Source organism: Dermacentor variabilis, chromosome 9 (genome assembly GCF_050947875.1).
Source record: "Dermacentor variabilis isolate Ectoservices chromosome 9, ASM5094787v1, whole genome shotgun sequence".
Lineage (NCBI taxonomy): Eukaryota > Metazoa > Arthropoda > Arachnida > Ixodida > Ixodidae > Dermacentor > Dermacentor variabilis.
In genome coordinates, this window is record NC_134576.1 from 52,383,837 (window position 1) to 52,408,430 (window position 24,594).

The 24,594-nt window shown below is 46.6% G+C and overlaps 1 protein-coding gene across 2 annotated transcripts in view; it reads left to right on the plus strand.

Moving 5' to 3' along the window:
• Positions 1 to 24,594, plus strand: part of LOC142592688 (putative peptidase C1-like protein F26E4.3) — a 44,727-nt gene that overhangs the window by 2,879 nt on the left and 17,254 nt on the right. For both annotated transcript variants that reach the window (XM_075704257.1, XM_075704258.1), the window contains exons 2-4: positions 1,407 to 1,710; positions 20,335 to 20,398; positions 23,396 to 23,500. In XM_075704257.1, coding sequence (XP_075560372.1) covers positions 1,419 to 1,710; positions 20,335 to 20,398; positions 23,396 to 23,500 — 461 coding nt within the window. In that variant the 5' untranslated portion in view covers positions 1,407 to 1,418. The remainder of the gene's footprint in view (positions 1 to 1,406; positions 1,711 to 20,334; positions 20,399 to 23,395; positions 23,501 to 24,594) is intronic.

The following is a 24,594-nucleotide window of genomic DNA, read 5'->3' on the forward strand; positions in this document are numbered from 1 at the left end:
TCATTTGGTGTGATCCACAGACATTTGAACTGTGCGCTTTTTATAGACTATCGAGATAATTATTTATAATTAAGGAGATAACACCAGCAAGAGATACCTTCGTTAAAAACGACATATATATATATATACTTTTAAATATTGTACCGAGGCGCCTTTTCTGTGCGTTTGCTTCTCTGTCTTGTCTACTTAGCGCTGCAGGACAGTAATGCTAAACTGTCACCTCGCTGTTGCACAAACGTTTCGAAACAATGTTTGCGTTTCACCGCGTTCTCATCTGTTGGTTTGCGTGGTCGTTTAACCACACGCACTAAACGAGGACCGACTACAGTTGTGGCGCCACTGTCGGCTTCTAAGGAGCTCCAGTAATACTGTGGGTTCGCACCCGTTGCCAGCTTTTGGCCGTGTCAAAGCGCGCTCCAAGAAAGGCGCGCCACAGCATTTCGCTAGGTGTAGTATCGAAGCTGTGACCTTGTTCTTCGACAAGTGTACGTGCAAAGGAAAAGCGTTACGTTCCGTACTCATGGTGGTACTAGCCTTGAAAAAAAAAAAAAGGCGTTATTCTCGGGAGTACGTAATTGGTAAATTACCCGTTCAATTGGAGTTATCGACGTTAGGAAAGTGACCAAAATCAGTTGCGATGAGGCTCCTCATGCCAGTCGTGAGATGCCGCCATAGGACTTAAAGAGAATGGAAGATAACTATAGTGACAACAGAGCGGTGCAGTGAAGTTGCACGCGTTGACTTATAAAAGAATATCAAGTAATATGAGCAATTACTTCAGTTCTTCCACTAGGAGGGCGCACACACTTTCATTAGGATGCTTTCATACGCCGCAGGTCAAGCTGTTTGTATATCTTTAAAAGACTGCACCGATCACTCGTGGTCAGACACCGAAAGAACAATAGTGCACAATCTTGAATGCTCTTCACAATGGCGTAATACAAACCGTAGCCGCCATACATGTGCTATTATTAGCCGAAACAGAAAAAAAAATGGTTTATTTTATACGTAACATTTGCAATATGCCATCCGCAGGTGAGTGGTTGACCTGTTTTCTTTTTTGCATTTTTCTTCTTTCCCTTCATTTTGACGATGAGTATAGAGTGTTATATGCCACTAGCTTTCTTCCTGCTGCAAGAAATGCAGTTGAATTTCTTAGCGGCTGAGGTCTGTATTTAATGTTTGGGTTAGCGGGTCCTTCGGTGGCCCATTTCTTTCCACAACCTCGCGACAACACCGTACAACCGAGGTCGATAAAAAAGGTCTCGCATTGCATTGAGAAATAAACGGTCGTCTGCGGCTTCGGTTAGACAAAAAAAGGGCGATAGTAAACCACTCTGTACCCGGTTAACTCGACGCGAGCCATAAGCGCGCCAGTTCGTCGAACAACTCTGCTCTCGCGACAGGTCGGAGCCATCATGTCTTCTAGAAGAACGACGCGGCCCGTCGTTCCGCACCGCCCCTGGGTCCTGCTCTGGTGCCTCGTGACCTGCGCAGCGGCCATCGACCCCGACCTGGTGGGCGACTACTGCGCCGCCCGCAGGGACCCCTGCTGTCTGGGCCGCATGGACGACTGCTCGGTTCCCATTCTGGGGACGCTCTGCTACTGCGACGTCTTCTGCGAGCGGCCAGGCAACGGAGACTGCTGCCCCGACTACCCGAGGGTGTGCAAGGGCATCATCGAGCCACCGCCACAACTGGTCCGCCTCGGTGAGTTACGTGCACGCGCATGCGTGGGGAAATCTGTCGAGATAGATAGATAGATAGATAGATAGATAGATAGATAGATAGATAGATAGATAGACAGATAGATAGATAGATAGATAGATAGATAGATAGATAGATAGATAGATAGATAGATAGATAGATAGATAGATAGATAGATAGATAGATAGATAGATAGACGGATGGATGGATGGATAGATAGATTTAAGGCACATATTTCATATTTGACAGTGAATGGGCATAGAGTGAACTAAGTAATAGTCTACCGTTATGTAACAAATTCAAAGCACTAACTTTGCCACGACATAGCAAGAGTAGTTCATGAAAGAGAAATAAAAATACAGTTAAGAAGGCTCAAATAAAGATGTCAATATGTAAAGAAAAGTGCCTCCTAAGTTTGTTTCCAGCGCGCGAAGGGTAGGAGCTCGTACGTGTGGGTAAATATATACGAAAACATTTACATGCTTCAACAGACCACACGTGGAATCGTAGTGAATACAGGAACGCATCACAGAAATCGCACCGTGTAACACGTCACGCAAGAAGTTCAGATCATATGGGAGACTCCTGTCGCTGACTGGTGGCGTTCTGCTAGCTGAGCATGAGGTCGTGTGCTCGATTCCCTGCTGTTGCAGTAGTGTACTTGAAAAAAGAAAGCGGGGAATTAAAAGAACACTGACGCAACAGGCACTGAATGCTCGTCAACGAACGCTATGTGGTCAAAGTTATTCTGTAGTTTTCCACTAAACGATGTCTGTCATTGACCTTGCGTTTTTCATTTGCTTTCTGTGTGGCGGGGGATATCAAACCCAGTCAATCAACAAAACCAATCCAGGTCGTCTGCACGAGGTCGTTACACAACGCTAATATGTACCACACAACAGTGCGCTTAAGCAACTTGTTGTCGTGTCGTGGTAGTTCTTCAACCAGCGACTTTATTTCCAGTTATCAGGCCTTATTGAATGAGAAGAATTGCGGAGCTGCCGCACGTGATGGGAACTAAACAGCTGTCACCATACAGGGTGGCCCTTTTGAAAGGAACCACGCGACTGCGTGGCCTGCGCAATGCAGAGGTAAAGCCCCTCTGCTGGATGGATGGATGTTATGAGAGTCCACTTTGGAACGAGGCGGTGGGTTGCGCCATCAAGCTCTTGCTACTATACTGCGTTATTTCCTACCTAGGTTAAAAAAGAAAAATAGAAAAAGAAAACACACGGTGAATTCCCATAACCAAATTTTCTGACCCCCTGTTGTGAACTTTGTTTTTGTACGTGTCCGTTTTTGTCGTTTCTCTACTTCCACCAATCTTCCAGTCGCCTCTTACTAATCTCTGCTGCGGACATGTTTACTTTCCCGCTGCTTTTGCTGAACCCAAGGGTTTCAAGAAGGCCAGTGGTGCCTAAATCGACCACTGGGCAGATATCTTCACATTCTAATAAAACATGCTCCGTCGTTTCCCTAACTTTACCGCAGCAAGCACATGCTTCTTCTTCCATCTTATATCTCGCTTTATAGTTGCGTGTTCTAAGGCGTCGTGTTATTGCTTCGAAAAGTAATGAGCTTCCCTTTGAGTTATCACAAATTGTTTCTTTCCTGATTTCGTTTTTTCCTCGTAAGTAGTTGCTCATGGCAGGTTTCTTTTCCATTGCCGCTACCCATGAGATTATTTCAGCCTCCGTGACTTTCCGCCTGACGTTCTTTGTTGCTGTGTTGCCCGCCCCACAGGCCGCATACTTGCTGGTAAGCTTCCTAGCTCTTTTCTTTCACTGTGAATCAATGTTTTTCCAGTACAAATACCTCAACACTCTCCTAGCCCATTTAGTTTCTTCGATATTCCTCAGTCGTTCTTCACAATCACTTTTACTGTGAGTGTCCCCCACTTCAAAACTAGTCCAGCCCATATCACCCTGCACAGCTTCATTTGTACTGTTCCTGTGAGCGCCCAATGCGAGGCGTCCCACTGACCTTTGGTTGCCATGGATGGATGGATGGATGGATTAGCGTCCCCTTGGGAACGAGGTGGTGTGTTGCGCCACCGAGCTCTAGCTATTACACTGCTTAATGTCCTACCTAGGTTGAAAAAAAAAGAAAGAGAAAAAAGAAACCACGATGAATTCTTATAACAATATTTTCTGACCCCCTGTTGTGAACTTTGTTTTTGTAAGTCTCCGTTTTTTGTCGTTTCCCTACTTTTCTTCCACCAATCTGCTCTTCCACCAGATAGCATTTTCGTATTGGCCATCAAAGCTGCTTAGAGCGCCAGCAAATGGAAGCAAGGGGAAGCATGTTCGCTTTGGCGTTATCTAGTAGCGGCCAGAATAACCAGACCTAGCTGATAGGCAAACGCCAATAGACAATCGGCAAGCGCTGTAACCGAAGCCTTCTGTACTATACCTTCTACGTGTCGCTCCGCGTCACAATACAGGCCCACAGTGATTCTCCACTATATCTATCCCTACTATAGCCACCAACGCCTGGTACAGTGCGCAGACTGAACAACCGTCGCTTGTTCAAACGCAAAGCAGTCGTACACAGGCCAAAATTAATTCAAACCGATCATTGCTGTCACGCCGTCCCAGCACAGTATTGTGGGGCCTAACTATCAGAAACTGCAGAGTGGCTTATCGGGCATGCCGTAGTCGAGATCCCCGGATTACTTTCTTGAGCGTTCTTAACCGTTTACCCAAAAGCACGGTGCACACGATTGGTTTTACTATCCGGTCCCAGCGACACGCAGCCACCGCGCCCACGAGTCAAACCCGCGCCCTCAGCAGCACAAGGCCATCGGTCACTGGAGCAGCCCAGGTCGGACGTAGGCACCCTGCCGCTGCTATTACAGAGGAGTCACTTTCCCAAGCGGTCCGACGGCCGGATTAACCAGGCAGGGCTAACCGCAAGCTAGGAACGCTGCGCCACTAGCGGGACGGAACGTGCAATGTGGTCCGAGAGCTCCTCGACGATGCCCACAGGTTGCTATACCGGACGTCGAGAGCGGGGCAAGCAAGGGAACGTTTGCTTTGGCCGACACAGAAGAAGCGCTCGAGGAGAGCTCGCTGAAGGAACGGTGGAGGACCAAGAGATCGCGATAACACTTGGCACGCATCGCGCCGTGATAGCAGTGTTTGTCAGGAGCACGGCACGATAATGCGCCGCGGAAATGCCGCACGCTCGCCCGGTAGCCCCTTCTGAGGATTCGCTCGTTCAGCGGTCGCCCGAAGAATTGTGGAGATGAGCGTACGGCGTCTCCTCTGCTGGAGTGACGTCACAATCTTTACTTTGTCTTCGACGGAAGGATATATTTTTCCTATCTTACGCGACTATGAGTACCTGCAGGCACGGGACTTCCTGCGCTAATTACTACCAGCCCACGCACGATGGCCGCTTCGGAGGATGCGGACAACTGGTATCTGTTCACAAACGTTCTAGGCGTATACTTGGAGGCCGGTGTCGTGGGCGTCCCCGTGCTAGTGGTAGTTTTTCTCGTTTTCTCCGGGCTCTAAGCGGGGATTCTTTTTGTGCAAGTATATACAAACGATACTCGTGTCCCACCCATGTCCTAGGCCAATGCAAACAGTGCATATGCGCCTCTCCTTTACAGTGCTGTTAAAGGTAAACCAAATGCTTCCATCGCCGTCAAAGTCTGCGACGCCTTTTCTTTGAGCGCCGCAGTCACAATGCGCGGTTTATTTGCGGCCTTCCCAATCGGAATGACCACGACGCTCAAGCGATTTTGGTAAAGCGGCGTGTAAGGACACGTCTTCACGGCACGGCATTCCGTATAGAGAAATTACACTTCACTACACTACGTTATGTGCCGAAATCGCGGCGGTGCATATAGTCAACTCCTATAGGTATATAACCCGTGGTCACGTCCCTTAAAATAAACCAGACATCCGGCACTCACCAGATCAATATTTTGACCCCTCTCCTGTTGGCGACGTGAAAAAAAAAGAAAAGAAAGAAAAAGGCGATAATCAGACTGCCATGTCTAGGTGGAGCGGTTCTGAGGGCGCCGGCCTTGACTCCAGTCGACTGGTGACGTCTGAATGCAACAGCAGACCGACTTCCCCTTCCTACGTCGCACGAGCCCGCAATCAAACAGCGCCGGGTCAGTGTGCCACCACACTTGAGGCTTATCGAGCTCTTCTCACCCAGAGCACAAAGAACCCGTACACACGTGATCAAAGACGCCGACGAAGATGAACTATATACGAAACGCGTCGATGTTGGACGGACGCGGAGCACTCCACCCAAGCTTGCGCCATGTGCGCAGTCGAGGCGCAACACAGCACTCGATACACGCGCGGGTCAGGCAGTAGTAGCCTACGTGCGCGGCCGTGCGGTGGTCGAGAACCGATATTCAGTCTTTCGCGGAAGTGCTTCGTCGCCACGCTATCTCCTGCTTCTTGTCGGTCAACTAAGCTGAGAGAGCGTAACGATGGCTTATACAAGCTTTATTACGGGCACCGTGCGTTTTCCATTGCCTCGTGAGACAGCTATTCAGATAGGTTTTTACTGGTCGCTCCAGATTAGAAATTGCATTTGTTTTTTTTTGTCCGTTCTCAAGGGCTGACAAATACATACGTACATACATACATACATACATACATACATACATACATACATACATACATACATACATACATACATACATACATACATACATACATACATACATACATACATAAAGAACTAACTTTTTAAAATTTTTAAATTCCATATATTATTTAACCATTAGAAAAAAAGTTATCGAATGCTTGGTAATCGATATGACTCCAAAAACTTCTGCAATGCGGGTGTTGGCCACCAAGCGCACAAAACCATGCCTTCAAGCAATCTTTGTTGTTGTGAGGATGGCTTCCTGTCGGACCCCCTTTCACCAACGTCTCCTCTGTAATAGTTCATCGTTTAGGTCCAGATAGTCAGGTGCTTACATGTTAGGAATGACGCAGTGTAGAAATTTTTCAGGCAACCACTTTTGCATCATTTAGGTCACGTGTGTATTCGTAAAGTCTTACTGGAAGATGTGTGGTAGTCCCCGTCACGAAACACAATACATGTTTTGCCGCTACCTCCAGTACTTCAATATATGCAGCATGCACCTACTCTGAGGCCATCAGGGCTACATCAGGGTTATGTATGACGCGGTCCTCATAGCTGGCAATTCTCAAGACCACAGTAGACAATGATAGCATGGCTTTCATAGCATTGGGAAAATATGTAGGAATAGAAAAAAAAATCTAACGCAAATGTTGGAATCTATATGAAGCTAAGATTAAGTATAGCTGTAAATAAATGCTTTTCAACCCCTGGCGCTGCATACAATTTTGTTTACTGTCATCGCATGCAACGAGCGATCTCATGGAACGTTTATGTTTATCAACCACGTAGGTCGCAACTTTAGTGTCATGTAATTTTTTTATGTTTAAGCACTGCATCGTTCACAATAGCTGTGCTGAAATGCAAGCACCAAATCAAGTCGATGCACAGTGTGAGACACATTACGCAGCAATGTCACAAGGACGAAGGCGACGCATAACACTCGTTGACGAAGGAATGGCGATGACAAATGTATGCGTAGAAATGTATCGAGAAATGTCGGGCAACACCTACGGCTTAGTACATCTTGTGCCGCAGCGGGACATGCGCATTCTGGTGGGTTGGCCAAGAGCAGGCCCACCCCTAGCGGCACATACCGAATGGCTAAGTTAAAAAAAAAGTAAAGCACATCAATCAATCTGTGAAATATCCTTCACCATTACTTAACACGCAATAGAGATATCCGTAAAGCCGGTATATATATATATTCAGTTTTTATGTAGTAATATTAGAGGAACAGGGTTGGCCAAGGATGGACACATGCGTAGGGCTAGATCAAAGTGCACAGTGTCTAAATCAAAGAAATCAAGGAATTCGTTAATCAAATTTCACCATTCTGTCAACAGATCGGCGTGCTTTAATTAGAACCGCCTGTGAGCCGACGTTACATATCCAGGTTTTAAGCAGCAACACACTTTTCTTTTTGGTTACGCGGATGAGAGTTCTGTGTATACGGTCAGAATACAAGGGGTACCTTTATATAACCTATGATTCACAAATGGATTCGGTGAACGACCGACCCAGCAGACAGGCAGCCACACCAAATCCGGGAAAGCGGGCAGATAAAGCTTCGCTAAAAAAAAAAAAAATTGTCGTGCTATATTCCTGTCATCCACCACATAAATCAAACTTTCTTCGGCAGAAAAGAACCAAAGCATGCCGTGCTCCTCGGGAACGAGCGCCTAGGAGAAATGATGTCCACGATTCTTCGTCGTCATCTCGGGTGAACAAGTTACCCTTTAGTTTAGCAGAGCTTGCAGCCGATGTGTTCGGAAATCACACGCCTCCTGGTGGTGCTGTCAACTCCAATTTCGTTCGCAACTGTCATTAACTGGTATACTGTGGTCGTCATCGATATTGCATTTGATCGGCAATATCCGCTACTTGCTTGCTTGGCACTACTTTATTTTCCCCTTTGGGTAAATGAAGTTACGAACCTTTTGTGAAGAGCAGCTCTTTTCCTTTCATCCTTGGAAACAAATACATTTTGTACACCCTGGAAAGCTGCAGTTTCCGAATCTTTGTTGTCAACGCCAAGTGTGCCGAGAAAAAGAATACATTTACTTTTGCTACGTGAAATTGCAGACTGTAACCTTATTGCGAATAGTAGACAGACGAAATACAAAGGCCATAGAAGGCAATACAGGAGTAACATACGAATGTGCGCCTCTAAGGGAAGATATGGAGCTGCGTTCACCCGTGCTCAAATAATACATGTAACAGGGGGGCAACGTAACAGTATACTCTGCCCAATTCTAAGAATTCTATCACCAAAAGTCACCGCGACGGCATTACGAGAGCTGAAAAAGCAGGTTAATCAATGGAGAGTTTTAGAATACGGTACCCAGCAACGCCATAGCGTTAAGGGGCGCGGATTCCAGTGCGGGCCCTTCGCGCTCTTTTTGTTCTCGCTACGCGTACCCTTGCCACGCCCTGTGGTTGTGCGTCATACAGGGTTTTGGGCGTGCACATCTAGAGCTCTCTAATGTCACGTGTCAGCAGCGGCACTGTGGCGCTACAGCAATGAACGGTCACGCTTTTTAGGAATAGTACTTATGCTTAAATTGACTATTTGGCGAAGATATCGAAACCTTTTTTAGCATACAGTAAAAAGCAACGTTAACCTGATTTAACTCCATACACTATGAGAAAATCAGCTGAGTTTAGGAAATTTCGTCCCATGAAAAATTGGCAGAGAAAGAGAGAGATAAAATGCAAGCAAAGACAGGAAGAAGAAGGTTGGCACTCTACCCAAACATATCACGGACCTACAAGAAAAATAACCTACAATTATGGTGATGCTTCGTGGGATATATATCAAACGGGGCGAACGTCAAATCCTTCTATCAGCAATCAGAGAAAGTTATGTATCCATTCATACTTACCTGGCCCCTGCCCCCGCAGGACGTGGATTTCAAACGACGTGAGCACAGCTGTGCTTGGAAACCACCGGCAGGTTTGTAGAACGCCGCACAAGACGCTAAATTTGGAGCAAGTTTTGCGTCCTCGCTTTTATTGAAGTACTCGTGCGACGCGTTAATATTAGAAACAAAAAGGGCGACGTTGACGATAGCTTTGGGTCACCAACGCCTTTGCATCCGATATGAACTCGTAAGCAGGGTAAACTTACGGAAGGAACATAACCGCTAAGAAACAGGAAACGGTCTTGCAGCTTTATTTAGTTTTTTTTTCCGGAAATTGCCGAATTCAACTCGCAGACGACAGTTTAGGTAAACACAACAACGCGAGGCAGAGAACATGGCTTCTTGGTGCGTGGCTGCGAGCGCTGTGGAAGCGACTCGAGTGTAAGAGGCCCATACGAAGCGGGGCATTCACTCCGTGGAACTGGCTGAGGTCAGCGCGTTGTGTCGAAGCGAGGGGGGGCGACGCAGTAGTAAATAGCCTACAAGGCTGCACAGGGTCTGAGACGGAGGGAAGGTCTCGAATGTAACAAACTTAAATGCGAGAAAACTGCGAGTGTCACATAAAGAAGAATGCAAGGGAGGGGAGGTTGTATCTCAAGCGATCTAAAGCCCGAAGGACGCCATGTGAAGAAGGGGGGATGTGTACACCATAGATATCGCTACCTCTCAATAAGTCTAAGCGATAAATGAGTGCACGCGACGGCGTCACGAGAAAAGAAAGATTACAAAAAAGCCATAGCGCGAGAATCCGCCTGCTCACAGGAGAAGAGAGGAACTTTTTTTTTTCTTTCTTGAAAGAAGCTGCAGCCCGTGAATAGACTGCATGAACGCACCGGGATCGAAAGCTGGAAATCGAGCGTAAACTGTCGGGTCTCACACGCACATTTAGCCACAAGTCACGGGCCGGTGCAATCTCAAAAGCGGTTCCAGAGAAAGAAGTCCGAGGGCTAATAAGGACGGGTCCCAGCGCACGTCAGAGGAACGACGAGATCACGAGCAGGAGCTGCCAGTATACCGGAAAAAGAAAGTATGTAATCAGTGAGCAGAAGAGCTCTTTATACATTTAAAAGCAGAGATGTTTGACAGCTCAGATGTGTTCACCTACATGGTTCTCTGCAAAGCAGGAGAAGATAGGGGAGAAAAGCCCGTTAGGAAGGAAGACAGAAGAACGTCAAAAAAGGGACAAGTAAATATGCACCTCTTCGTATCTCAACTTAACTTTTGATTTCGACGTGTCCGAATGTTAGACTCCGAGTCGCCACCTTGATTTCCCTGCTGGCTTTATTAATACGATGAGCATTACGGCCCGAGTGACAGCTGGAGTTCCGAAAAGTAGCCAATCGGTGCAAGCTAATCGAATAAGAAATCGAATGCTTGACGTTGCGTTTGTGGAGAGTGTCGCGTACCTAACATGCTTCTAAATGCCAAAAGGCCTTGACAGAGTGTGGACACATCATTGTCTCGTGCATGGCCCGTTCATCACCATACGCTCTGCAGTATATAGTATAATGCGCTCTATCGATTCAACAGGGACACAATCATCGTTAACGACTCGCGGTTCGGTATAGGCGGTAGAAATAGCTGTTTGTGTACGCGACGTCCAGTCGCGGCCTATGTTAGCGTGTCTCCACGGTGTCTTTAAATCCCGTAGTAGTGGTCTTGCGAACCTGTTCTGAAGTTATCGGCGTTCCTAGAGAAAGTTGTAGTGCACAAACGCGGAAGACGGAGGTTCCGAGCTTTTCGCTCTGAGGATTTCGAACCTCGGAAGGTTTCGAAACGAGGGTTTCGAACTTTCGCTACTAAGTGTGGAAGGAACCATGCAACTAGAGATGGAACGAAGAAGAAAAGACGTAACGATAAGATAAAGGGAGGTAGTCACTTTTTTTAGAGATAAAAAGAAAAGGGAGTAGTCAATGCTTTAGTTTATCTCGACAGGAAGAAAGAGAGTCAACGGTAGTCAAAGGGCAGGCAAGTCAAAGGGCAGGCAACTCCTTAAAGCTTCTTTAACGTCTAAAATGTTTAAATAATTAAATAACTGTAATCCCGTTATCTTTGCATTTAGTATTGTATAAAATATTCTCCATGCTAATTTCCAGTAGAATGAGGGCTACAGTTGATCTCAGTCCAGCCAGACAACACGCTCTACAGTGAATTACATCCGTGTCATAAGTCTGGTAATTCAGAAATCTACGATGTGCAGGAAACTCGCTATATTGATATCAGAGACTATGAAAATACCTTTGAGTCAGTAGAAACACCAGCAGTCATTGTGTTATTAAGGAGTAAGAGAAGCATAATGTGAATATCTTTGCGGATATCTATAGAGACTTTACAGCTACGTTAATTAATTCTCCACAAGAACAGAGGAAAAATACCTATCAAGAATGGCGTCAGGCAAAGAGACACAATCTCTCCATTGCTATTCAATGCATGCTCAGAAGAAGGTATTTAAACTACTACACTGGGAAGGATTAGGAGCGAGAATAAACGACGAATATCCCAACAACCTTGTGTTTGCAGATTACATTATCCTGTTCAGCAACTCTGGGGACGGACTGCAACAAATGATTGAGGATCTTAGCTGAGAAAGTCTAAGAGTAAATTCTGGTGTTTTACGGGTCTCATTACGAGGAATGCCGTAATGGGGGACTGCGGGTTAGTTTTGACCGCCTAGGGTTCACTAACGTGCACCCAATGCGCGATACAAGGGTGTGTTTAGCAATTCGTTCCCATCGAAATGCGGCCACTGCGGCTGGTATTTCATCCCGCGCCATTAGCAGCGAAACACCAAAGCCACTACGCCGCCACATCGGGTAAAGCAGGGTTGAAGACTATTATGCAGAGACAAAGGTAATATTCAATAGCTTAGCAACAGAACAAGAATTATTGATCATCACTCAGACCCTGGAATCTGTGCAAGAGTATGCTTATCTAGGCCAGTTAATCACAGGGGACCCTGACAACGAGACGAAGATTTTCAGCATAATTGGCCTATGGAACGAATGTTTTAGTTATGGGGTGTCTCTTTGGACTAATACGAGTAATTGGGAAGCGAAGGAAGTGTGTCGGGAGTGGAAGGTGCGATGCGTGGAGCAGTATCCACACCACAGGCGCAGAAGCCCAGATAAGACAGCAGGGTGTGCTGAGCGACGGTCCTCTAGGGCGCTCGCAAGTTGGGTCCACTCCTCGTAGCTCGGTGTGTCCTCTTGGCGAAGGCGCTTTCTCGACGACGCTTCGTGCACCAGGCCGTGGCCTCCGAGATCCACCGCAGCGCGCGCGGGGGTAAATCTTGGAGGCCGGCCATGATCAGTCATCCCCACATCTGCTGTTTGGCGATCGGTGGCAGTGGTTGTTTGCAGACGCGGCAGGTGTGGCCGTTGTTGGGGGCACCCGTGCACGGCATCGTCGAATAATACAAATGAGTCGGAGCGCATACGGCAGGCGTTAGCCATGACCGGGAGCTTACCGCTGTCGTCGAAAAGCGTACAACGATAGCCTTCTACCTAAGATAACATATGGTGCAAGAACTTGGAGGTTAACAATTAAGCTTGGGAATACGTTGAGATTGAGCGAAAAACGATAGGCGTGACGTTAAGAAACGGGAGAATAGCGGTGTGAATCAGCGAGAGAAAGGGGGTAGCCGTTATCCCAGTTTGCATTAAGAGGGAAAAAATCGAGCCGGGCAGGCCGCGTAACCGGTGGACCATTAGATCGGAGGAGTAAGATGTGCGACAGCGGCGGCCGAATGATCGCCGCGTGCAGCATTTGTCCAATAAAAAAGAATACTCTCGTGCTTAGTTCCTGCTTTTGCGGCTCCGAATTATATTATGGATCATATGTGTGAATATTTAGCAGAGACTGGATCAGCGCTCGTAAAGTGCAACAAAACTACTTAAAATGTATTCCAGATAATACTGTAAGACGCTTCACTTTCGCGCTGCTTCGACTTATGCGAATTTCGAGAAGGTAAACATCGCGAAATTTAGGTTAACCTCGCTTTGAGGAATAAATATAGACACTGTGCTGAAAACATAAAATTCGTTTCGCTTGTTAGTTCCGCTAGATGCATTCACAAAAAGAGGGCGCGTTCAGTTTACGTGGCAGCACAAGCTTGCGCTACATCAGAATTAAGATTATGTACAAAAAAATAATAACATTGTGCAGTCATGCCTATGAATTTTGTGTAGGTAAGCCGATGCATTCAGCGAAAGAAAAGTGATGCGTGCCAAGTCGTGCATGATGAGCAAGTGTTGCTGAAGTGTCACGCATAAAAAGCTGAACAGACTGCACTGTTTTGGAAAAACAAGAAATTGTAAAATAAATAAATAAAAACGAGTTTTTGCTACCCAAGTAGGCTGCGCGGCACAAGTACGAAATCACGATGTTCGCTAGTCACGCATATGCACAAATTCCACGACTGGAGAGCAAAATAATATAATTTTACTACACGTTTCTGAACTGTACAATATGCTGTATCCAATGCCCCTGGCACACGAGTGAACTAAGGTCTCCTGCAGAAGCGCGGGAACCGCATTTCACGGTGATTCGGAGCCTGCAAACATGCCGACATGTCTTCAGAATTTCTACTCAGCCTTCTGCACACCCCCTTCTCTCTCTGATAGAGAACCGTCCGGGTGCGCAGATACACGCCTTGTTTCAAGAGCACAAATCACGACTCCCACGATCACTTCTTTGGCACTCCGACCTCTGCTACCCACCATGGCTTCTGCAAGTGCGGAAAATAGAAACGTCAATCGAAGGCCTTAAAAACAAAAGCGACGTTTCCACATTAGCAGCAAAACAATTAGCGTTACGTCACCTATGTGACAAGTGCCAGGAATCTATTCACGTCTACACGGACGGTTCTGTAGTCAAAGAAAATGCGACTGCAGCTTATGTTATACCATCCTTAGGGGTAGAGTACGCTTGTAGACTAGGACACTCGTTGTCACCAACAATAGCGCAAATAGTGGCAGTTCTCCAAGCCACTCATTTTATCAAAATATATGAGACACCACCAAAGCGGGTAATTTGCACGGACTCTTTATCGGCTTTAGCATGTCTTGAATATATTGATGACAGCCAACCACACGCACGAATAACATACGCAATACTGAAGAGTTTAACTCAGGCTAATGAAAGGAAACATGAAGCGATATTACAGTGGGTCCCGGGCCATGCTGGTATAGCAGGCAACGAACTAGCGAACTCATTGGCAAAATCAGCCCATAAAGATGCAGAAATTGAACTCATCCCTTTAACACCAATGGACACAAAACGGATATTGAGAGTACTAAAGAAGGACTTGTGTTTATCAACATGGTTTAATGAAAACACTAGGGAATCAATACTTTACGAAGTAGACCCTCACCTCGAATACCAGCTGGATGTACAACTTTCTAAAAGTACCGAGACACTAATTCACCAACTGCGCCTTGGGACAGCATACACCAAACATCTCCTGCATCGTATCAAACGGGCCCATTCCCCGGCTTGCTCCTGTGACCACGGCGATGAGAATGTTCGCCATATACTCCTCGAATGCCCCATATACGAGATACAAAGACGGCAGCTAGAACAAGAGCTACACTCCATCGATCCTCACCAGCCTTTCTCACTCGCAAAATTATTGGGCCCATGGCCATCGAAAATAGCACAGCGAAAAGCATTGAACGCAACTGAACATTTTTATGAAGACACAAGCACCCTCAACAAATACTAGGTATTGCATTGAATAATCACGCGTATTTACAATTGCTGGTAGGTACAGCGGGGCGTGGCACTTCCGGAGACGACGGACGTTTGCGCGCCTGCGCGAGTAAGAGCGGGTGCGAGAGAGGAAATGTGGGGACTTTCGCTCCTAGAATATACGACTCTGCCTAGGCACTACGGAGGAGTTTCTTCGCGCGTGTTGTACGCGTTTGTCCCTAGGCGTGCCGGCAGAAGTCGCGGGGCGCGGTTTAGCGTCGCAAGTTGGCGGCTGGACGTAATCATATTTATTCAATCGTGTTTTTTACTAATTGAAACAACGTCTCATTATTTCGCATTATTGGCTGGAAGCAGCTGGTAGTAAGGCGGCCCGTGGGTCGGGGCTCACCGAGGCCTGCGCGTGCCAGGAGTTCATAAGATCGGCTGTCCACTATCGCGGTCAGCCAATTTTTTATGAGAACGCCCCTTGGCACGCTTTGGCCTCCGCGAGCCCCAACCCACCGACCGCCCTGCTTCCAGCTTTGACCCCCCCCCCCCCCCCCCGCTACCGCTTGGGTGCCCTGGAGATCCTGCGCCGCCTGCTTTATTATAACCTCAGGTGCTCTCCTGAGGACTCCGTTTATCGGTTACATGTGCCCTCCTGGAGCAGTGCTTGTAAAGAATGCAATCGACCTGTTGCGACTAAAAAAGCGACCCGCAACTCTTACAACACCAGTCACAACCTTGCCCCTCCAGACACAGCGATCACCAAACGGGGCGTCCGTCCGGGCCTACTGCCGAACCACGCGGGCAGCCAGCGACGGAGCGTAAACAAACGGGACCGCACTCCGCAATGCCGACATGCCTAGGGGACAAACGCATACAACACGCGTTAAGAAACCTCTTCCGTAGTGCCTAGGCAGACTCACATATTCAAGGAGCAAAGGCCCCCACATTTTCTCTCTCGAACCCGCTCTAACTCACGCCTGCGCAGAAACGTCCAGCGCCGTGAGAATCGCCATGCCACGCTGCACCTACTAGCAATTGTAAAAACGCTACCGGGAAACGTATGTGGGGAGCGAGCGCTACGTGTTTCGCATTGCCGTCAGGAACGTCTTATCATCAATTATGCGGTTCGGGTACTTGTCCTCTATTGGAACGAATGCTGTGCTGTATGTTGTATGCGTGATACAAAAGAATGTATGCACTTCTCGCTTGAATCGCTAAAATTTTTCTTCCTTTTTCTCGTGAGGACGCCGCAACGAAAGATACCGATTAACTAGACGCTAACAGCTTCGCTATAAAAGAAAAGATTAGCTAACTTATACTTGACAGAGCATGAATCAATTCTGAGGGCGCGGTCTCCGGCCTGCAGCTGCCGTTGCGACCGTGCCAATCATACTTCCTCGTGTAAGCCGGATGTTGACCAAGCCATAGAATGGTGAAACTGCCAACAGCCAATATTGTGCGACGGCGGGACTGCCTCCAATGCTCTAAAAAATAATTGAAAAAAAATCTGTTAATTAGTCTTCTGAAACTCACATTATTAGTCGCAAAATATGTAGCCCTCCCCTATAGGAGCCCTTCTTTAAAAACGCCACGTTCGCTTCGCTCGCAGATATTTTTAAAGTGAAAAATCTGTACAGTCTAAAAAAAAAGACACCCTGCATAGGTGAGACAGTACATCTAATTCACTGACATACTATTCGATCCTGCAGACTCTCGTAGTGCCACGGAAGTAGCCCAGGGTGTACCCATTCTTTGCTCGCTCGTGTACTTAACCTGGCGATCTATTCCTTTTAAATATGCACGCACAGAGCCCTTCCGAGCCATTGCAACTCATTCAGTATATGTCAGGTGAGAGCACAGACAACAAGAAAAACAACAATAAGAAAAGCTATATGCGAGCATGTTTATACGAGAACAGCGTCCTTGGAACGCTTCGGTACAAACATTCTCACGTTAAACAGAAGCGAGTGATAGTCGTCGCAACGCAACATAACACACACATAAGGTTGGCATAGATCACACCATACCGTCTGTCGAGAAGACAGCAGACAATACAACCGATGACATTGAGGCAGATGTAACCACACACATCGCTTCGGTTACGTCATTGAAAGGTTTCGCGGCGCGCTGAGAGCAGTGTGTCTGCGTGCTCCTTTGAAAGCCTTTTAGTGAAACGATATCCTTGTTTGTTAGTCGCTTTAATATAATTAGAATTTTTCTTTGTTTTATCGGACATTTTGTAACGTGGCACCCTGTTTTTATTTCTTTTCATATTATTGGGTTTAGCGTCAGTTTGCGCTAGCCTTGCTAGTTTTTCTGTTTTTGTTTCGTTGAGCATTGCATAAGGTAGCTGTTATTCCTTTTGTAACTACTATGCGTTCCCCGCTCACCTAATACTGCAACCGGGGAGCCTGTGAGGTACGTAAATAAATGCACGAATGTGTATCCCGTTTATGGCCAGGGCGCTGTTCGGCAAGGTACCGGAAAAATTGTGATCCACGCAAAGTTGCTGTTTAAGTCCGCTTACATGAAAGAGATTGCATTTCCACGTCAAAGCACTGTCAACCTTCGAGATGGAGTCGGTTCGTCAGACTGTGTGGGCATTACCGAACAAAGCGACTCGTACAGCGACCAAGGTCTAATGCTGCTACAAAACAACAATAAATAATTCTGACTCCACGTTGCTCGTCGTCCACTTTGTCGAACTTGCGATTTTCAACGTCGCACCAAACCTAACCGCTGGCAGCAGTAAAGTGCATCTACCACTGGCGACTGATCCACGTAACACCGCGAATCACGACACCGAGCAAAGCAGGGGAGCTCGCGCGATTTACGAGGCACACTGCTGAACGCGCACAGAGAATCGCCTCGTGCGACAGGGTCGCGTACTCAGTTTGGGTGAGTAGAGAAAAGTTGACGAAATGTGCAGTTGTTCTTGGGGCGCCTAATGTGAAATTAGGCTTCTCTCGCGGGATAAAGCGAGCGAAAAGTTAATGTCGTGCGAAAGTGGCCTGCATCATAGACTACCAGTCCTGACTTTAGGACGTCGATGGTCCTCAAGGATGGAAGAGCAGAATCGGTGTTTTCTAAGTCGCTTTCCATCTGAGTGCCTTCAGGTGTGTCGATGATTGCTTTTTTCGTGCTCTTCTTGCTCACTCGATCGAACCTTTCGATTGGCTGATTCCCTTCATCCAACTCACGGAAGAGGAAGAGAATGCGTTACTGGTGGCTCGTGTTTTTTCCATGAGAATACATGGTCATCTCGAAGTAAGTGTTCTTCCGGTAGCTGGATCCGCGTCACCGACATTTCAGTGTTTTTGCTTGCGTTTGCGCTCCTTCTCTTATCCCCGTATATTTCAGTTATACTCTTTTCATTGCATAAGCGAGTGTACGAAGTGGCATATGCTGTGACGCGGTTCCTTGCAGTTCTTGTCAATGGATTAGAACAGCTAGCTTGCCAGTGCGAGGCGCATTTGCAGCGAAGCAGACTTGTAGGACGAGAGGGCGGAAGCCCGTAATGAATGAGACACTCTGCCGTGGTGCCCGCTCGAAGCCTATCGCGCGCGCGTTGCAGGGTGCGTTGTTCCGTTCGCTGGTCGCACCACGTGCCCGAGCCGCTCTCGTTGCCAACAGCCACGTCGCGCGCGGTTTTTTTTTTATCGCGGTGCAGCAGACGACAATTAGCCGACGACTGCGGCCGTTGCAACCGGAACTACGCACGCCGTCTGCTTCCGACGCCCACAGGGCACGGACGGGCGATGTACATTATCGGACGAGAAGTCCGCTGTATTATAGGAAGTAAGATTTGAGACAGCCCACCGGTAGTAATGGGACCTAGAAATTGTCGAGGGAAACCAACTATGCATAGCGAGCAATAGGTTCCTTTCGTGACCCCGTTATCATGCTCTGGCTCCCTTGTCCGACCGCAACCGTCCGCTCTATGCTTCGATTACGAATGTGCGTACATTTCGCAACAATGTCTGCCCTCCCTCATGCCGAAGTCAAAATTGAATATCCGCTCTGAGCACCGGAAGGCTCGAGAGTGCAGCGCTGCAAAGCAAAGCTCTTCATTTGAAAAAAGAAAAAAATAAACGACTCAAATTCGAAAAATATATTGCGACATCAGTGACGTCAGGTCGCTGTGCCGGCGCTGGCATTCTGGGGCTAAATTCGTAAGTTCGTAATTTCCTCCTCTAAGTAACTGTTGAGAACGGAGCTAAGCAAAAAAATATTGGGGCTTTTTCTTGCTCAAAACCGCGACACGATTACTACTCCGGAATTATTTTGACCACCTGGGCTTTCTTTCTTGACCGTGCACTTTAATCTAAATGCACGAGCATTTTCGCATTTCGCCTTCATCGAAATGCGACCAGTCGCGACCTCGGCCTCAAGCTCAGCAGAGCAATGATATTAGCCAGTAGGATATCGCGGCGGGTAGGACGGACTTTTTAAAGAATGTTTCTGCCTGAACCGATTTAAAGTGCACAAAAATTATTGGCGAGTTGGTATTCAGTATCGACGAAGAACAGCGTGATACACAAGGGACGATGTAAGAATTACGACACGAGCGCAGTGTTTTAGGGCTGCTTTTTACTGTCGACTATAATAGGGATGATAACAACGCCGTATCAGACAAGCAAGTTCAGACGCTCACAGTAGAGTGGGTCCCCATCAAACAAAGCCATATATATATAACCTTCGCATTTCGCGTGCGATGCTCTACCCATTGTGGGTTCGGTTCCCACCTGCGGCAAGTTGTTTTTTCATCTACTTTAATTTCCATTATATTTATCATTTCTTTATTTCATTTATTAAGCACAAGTAATTTCCCCTATGTTGTCCTTGGTGTCAGTGTTTGTTGGCTTCTTATGATATGACTAATAAAAAATCGGGCCCCTCGGTTAACCCCCTTTCTTCTCGTATATATACATATATATATATATATATATATATATATATATATATATATATATATATATATATATATATATATATATATATATATATATATATATATATATATATATATATATCATGTCCAATAATCTACTGTGAAGATGCGAACATATATGACCTTTTATATGTAGTTCCATGCCTCATATGGGATTATTGAATAGGGTGGTTATGGGACATATGGATTTTTCTTTTTCGATAAGAACGTCGCCAATTTTGCACCATGGGATATAATGAAATGCTCAACTTCCGAGCAGTTTGTGAGCTTAGCTGGTTGCGTGCGTGTCCAGGCTACGTAAATACCGAACTTTTTGTCAGATTGCGCGGTCCGTAAACTTTTCACACCGATTTAAGTGGGACGTCTCTTCCACTTTTCATCTCACCGGCCACAAGCTCCGCGTCACAGCACGATTACATTGCCTTTTTCACTGTGCAGAGTGCATCGTCGACGGTGTGCGGTACTACGAGAACCAGATGGTCAACGTCGACTGCAACAGATGGTAAGAGTACCCCCGCCCACTCCCTTCGGCTTCTGCGAAAGTTTCTGCTTCATGCTCCGCGAAAAAATCAGACTTCGTTCTCTCTCAACAAATATTCCTGCAAATGACCACTACTTTGACCTCCGTGCAGCTTTGTGATGAGTTACAACGTTGCATAGCGCCGTACGCGTACAGTAGCATATAGTCAGTTGTGATCACGCGGGTAGAACCGCTTAGAGAGTTTTAGCGTGTCTGGTATTCCGGCAAAGCTTATGCGCATTGCCGGGTTGGCGGAGGCGTAAACGTGAGCTGCCGGCGTGGTGACGCCGCTCACCACTCCGCGACCGCTCACGTTTTCACCTCCGCCGACCCGAAAATCCGACTAAGCCTTGCCGGAATACCAGACGCGCTAAAACTCTCTATTAAATAGATTTATTTACCCCCGACTACAAGTTTACAGCGGTTATGCAGCGCTAGAAAGAGCACGCCAAAATCAACACATAGGAGGTGTGCACTGACGTCATCGAGAGCGCCATTTTTTGTTGAGCCAGCACGTCAAAAAGATGTGCATTATCTCGATCCGCTGATGATCAGCACAGCGGAAGCTGTGAATAGTGAAGCGCAATGGCGTACAGTGACGTCACGTGAATGCCCCGTATACTGGTAAAGCTACTGTTAAGTTATACAAACGAATTTTCATACATAGCGCTTTGAAACGTTAGATGCAATAGCATATATTCTTTTAAAATAAACGAAAAAACAAATATCTTTCTCTTAGCTTCGTGCAGGTGGGAATAACAAACAATGCATCAAGAAAATCTCAAAAGCAAGGTAACTCGATGATTCACTGCAGTAATCGCAGATTACACATAACACTAAACCATTGACGCTAATATACCCCAATGTAACATTTCTTTAACCCATTCTGTAAATACTTTCATATATGTGTCTGGCCGTATTGCTTATTTACTTATTTATTTAGTTCCTATATTGCTATCGAAATTTCTGTTTTGTGTTGTTGGTGTTTAACGTGCATGTTCTGTGTTCTGCCGTGCATGGTAGGTAGCGTGACACGTGGCCTACTTTTGTTGAGTATGTTGGTTGCCTTTATGGATCCGAATCAGTATTGTTATTGCTTAGATAACATTTTATCTGCTGAAAGCAATGGCACGGTTCGTATGTCTTCATATCAGTCTTGATACATAAGCGAATAATACCTTTTGGAGAGCTATTAGTCCCTTGCAATTTATTTTAGCAATCGTTCTCCATACCAATAAGTTAAAGCATATGGCTGTAATGGCTGTAACAGAGCATGGTAATGTTATTGTTTTAGACATTATGGAATCAAATCTTAGATTCTAATGAAAACAGCAGCGATCTTCGGTAACTATATCTGATAAGGTGGTTTTAGATGAGCATTTTGTGCCAGTTTTTCACTGAAATATGATCATAAAAACGGGTATTTTAATAGCGACGCTGTTAAATGTAATTTCAGCTCCGTCTTCAACTCTTTTTGTCGGGTGTATGAGGTAAAATATGTTGCCTTGTTAGAACGTAATGGAAGCCTGTTTTTCCTCGAACACTGTGAAAATGATTTCATAAAAAAGTATTTAGAATCGCTGCTGGCCACTCCATTGCATTCCAGTGGGTTCCAGGACATTGCGGTCTTCACGGAAATGAGATTACGGATGAAACAGCCCGCAGAGGCTCTTGAGTACAAGGAAAACGTAAAGATGTCTTATACAAAAAAGTGACGCATCGGCGATGGCAAAAAGTCATGCTCGTGTGGAAAAGAAGCGCGCCTGGACCCAACACGTACCCCTGCGTACATTCCTTCACTCGATAGACCCGGGATCGGGGTCGATAACTGCGCCTAAACTTCCCCGGTGCCAAGAAAACACTATCATCGTCTTCGTCTGAACGCTGCATTTGTGAAGTTACTTGTGCCGACTTGGGCAATCTACCAATCCCTATACTGCGACAATTGTGGTGGCACAGAAACAATAGAGCGTATCCTGTTAGAATGCCCAGCCTATATAGATGAAAGAAAGTCACATGAAAACAAAGTGGACGAAATTAGTCAGGCACCACTAACGCTTAGAAGCACATGTGGTCCTACGCCTTGTCTTTCGAAGCAGTGGTTGGCTGTAAGCTTGCTGTTTGCTTACCTTCAAGACATTGGCTTGCTTGGCAAGCTTTTAGAAAATGTTTTATATACACATTAGAAGGACGAAACTTAATTTTCTCATCGGCTTCCTTTTGAATGCAACAGAGGGAACATGTGTAAATACTAAGTCTACCTTTCTCTCTCACAACTGTTTCTCTTTTTTTTTTGTCTTCCGCCTTCCTTCTCTCAGGGCCTTTCAATCCCTCTTCTATGCAAGTAGCATGTGGGCGACATTACACACGCCGGGAGAATTCTCTGCCGTTTCAATAAACAGCTTTCTCTCTCTCTCCCACCTCTATTTAGAATCAGCTTAGGTTCAATTGTGCTATCGGCTGAAAACATACGTTTTCATTTTTTACCTTACTTTGTCTTTCACCAGATGAGATTCTTGGGGTGGGGGGACATGGGTTTCAATGGACAATTGCCCAAAAATGCTAAAGGACTAGATTGCTCGATTAGTCTATGAAATTTGCAGGCAATCCTGTGACTCCGAGTCCGATTAGGTAACTCAGGCGCAATGGGAGAGCGCTTGAAGAAATCCGCATTGAAGGTGATATAGACATCATGATGATAACACCTGTGTTATCTCTCAATGGTCGTTGAAAACTATTGCTTTTGTACTCGTCGAGCTCGTTATATATACAATCGTATCGCATCGTAATCGAGGGACAAAGCAACCATTTCGGGCAAAGAAAAGGGAAGGCAAGTATTTCAATTGTAGAAAGGGCATGTTATACACTGCGCAATCGTTCACAAAGATAAGCGAGGTCGAGAGACCCACGACAATTAAGTCGCGCTTTCAATTCCACTCGTCGCCATGATTTGCGCTCGCCTTTCTTCCTGTTCATCAGCACGTGCCGCAAAGTGTCGGACCGCCACGCCCAGCTCCAGTGCGAAGACCGGGTGTGCATCAACAGGCCGGAGCTCATCAGGCAGATCAACGAGGGCAACTTCGGGTGAGCCGCCTTCAACTTTTTCGCCCGTGCCACGCCTGCTCGCCCTCGCACGGTCGGTGCACCGTCTTCTCGAGCCTAACGAAACATTCGACCGGTCGCTTTGGAGCGCTCTAGAGCGCTCTACGTGGTGCGTTGTGCATTCGCTTGGTGGAAATCGAGCGCTCGGAACGCATTAGCCCGGTTCATTCGGAGCGCCGCGCTCCAGCACGGAGCGCTCGGATATGCGCTCCCGTACCTTCAACCTGAGCGGGCCACCGGGATCCCACAGAAACGCAATCACTGACTGCTCCGACTGCTCTCGGAGCAGCTAGCACGTTAGGCCGGGGCAGCATTCTTTCTTTTTTTTTGACTCCAATCTCCCAGCGGGCTCCGCACCGCTACAAACAGAGTTGGCTGCGCAGTTAGGAACCAGCTCGAATGCATGCCACTCGTGTATGTACACGTGTGCCGCTCTTTCAGTGTACTTCGTCTAAGCGCCGGTCCTTTAGAATTTCAACCACGCGATAAGCAGCCTCCGTTCTTATGTTTTTTCATAGTCCACCACGAACCGACTTGGACAAGGGTGGGCGCTTGCAGGCGACGCAAGATAAAACGATGTCTCAAGTTTTGCGCGCGACAAGATAATTTTGTTGTACTTGCGGCGAAAGATGGACAGACCAAAGCATGCCCGTTTTTACGAGGTCTGTCGATCCACACACCGAGGTTTAGGCGCCAGGCGGAACGCAGTGAGGTGCAACCGAGTTGAACAACTTAACAAAAACGAGTTGCTGATTGAGTTGCTAATTGAGTTGCAGTTGAGCTGCACTACTCGCAACTCAATTGCGAGTGTGGCGCCATTGGCCGTGTACTTTTTATTGTGTTGTTTGACGCCACGATTAATCTGAATTGAGTTCCTAATACACAGTCACAGCGATGCACCTATCACTGCATTGCAATGACTGCAGATGAGTTCTTCTTTCCAAAGTGTGTTATAATCAACTTCGACAGATGCACGCAAGAGATCATTGAGGGATGCAAGAACTATAATTAGTATTGAAGGTCCTATACGCGTGTCGGTACAGCATCTGTCTTGCTGTCGCCTAAAGACAATGTAT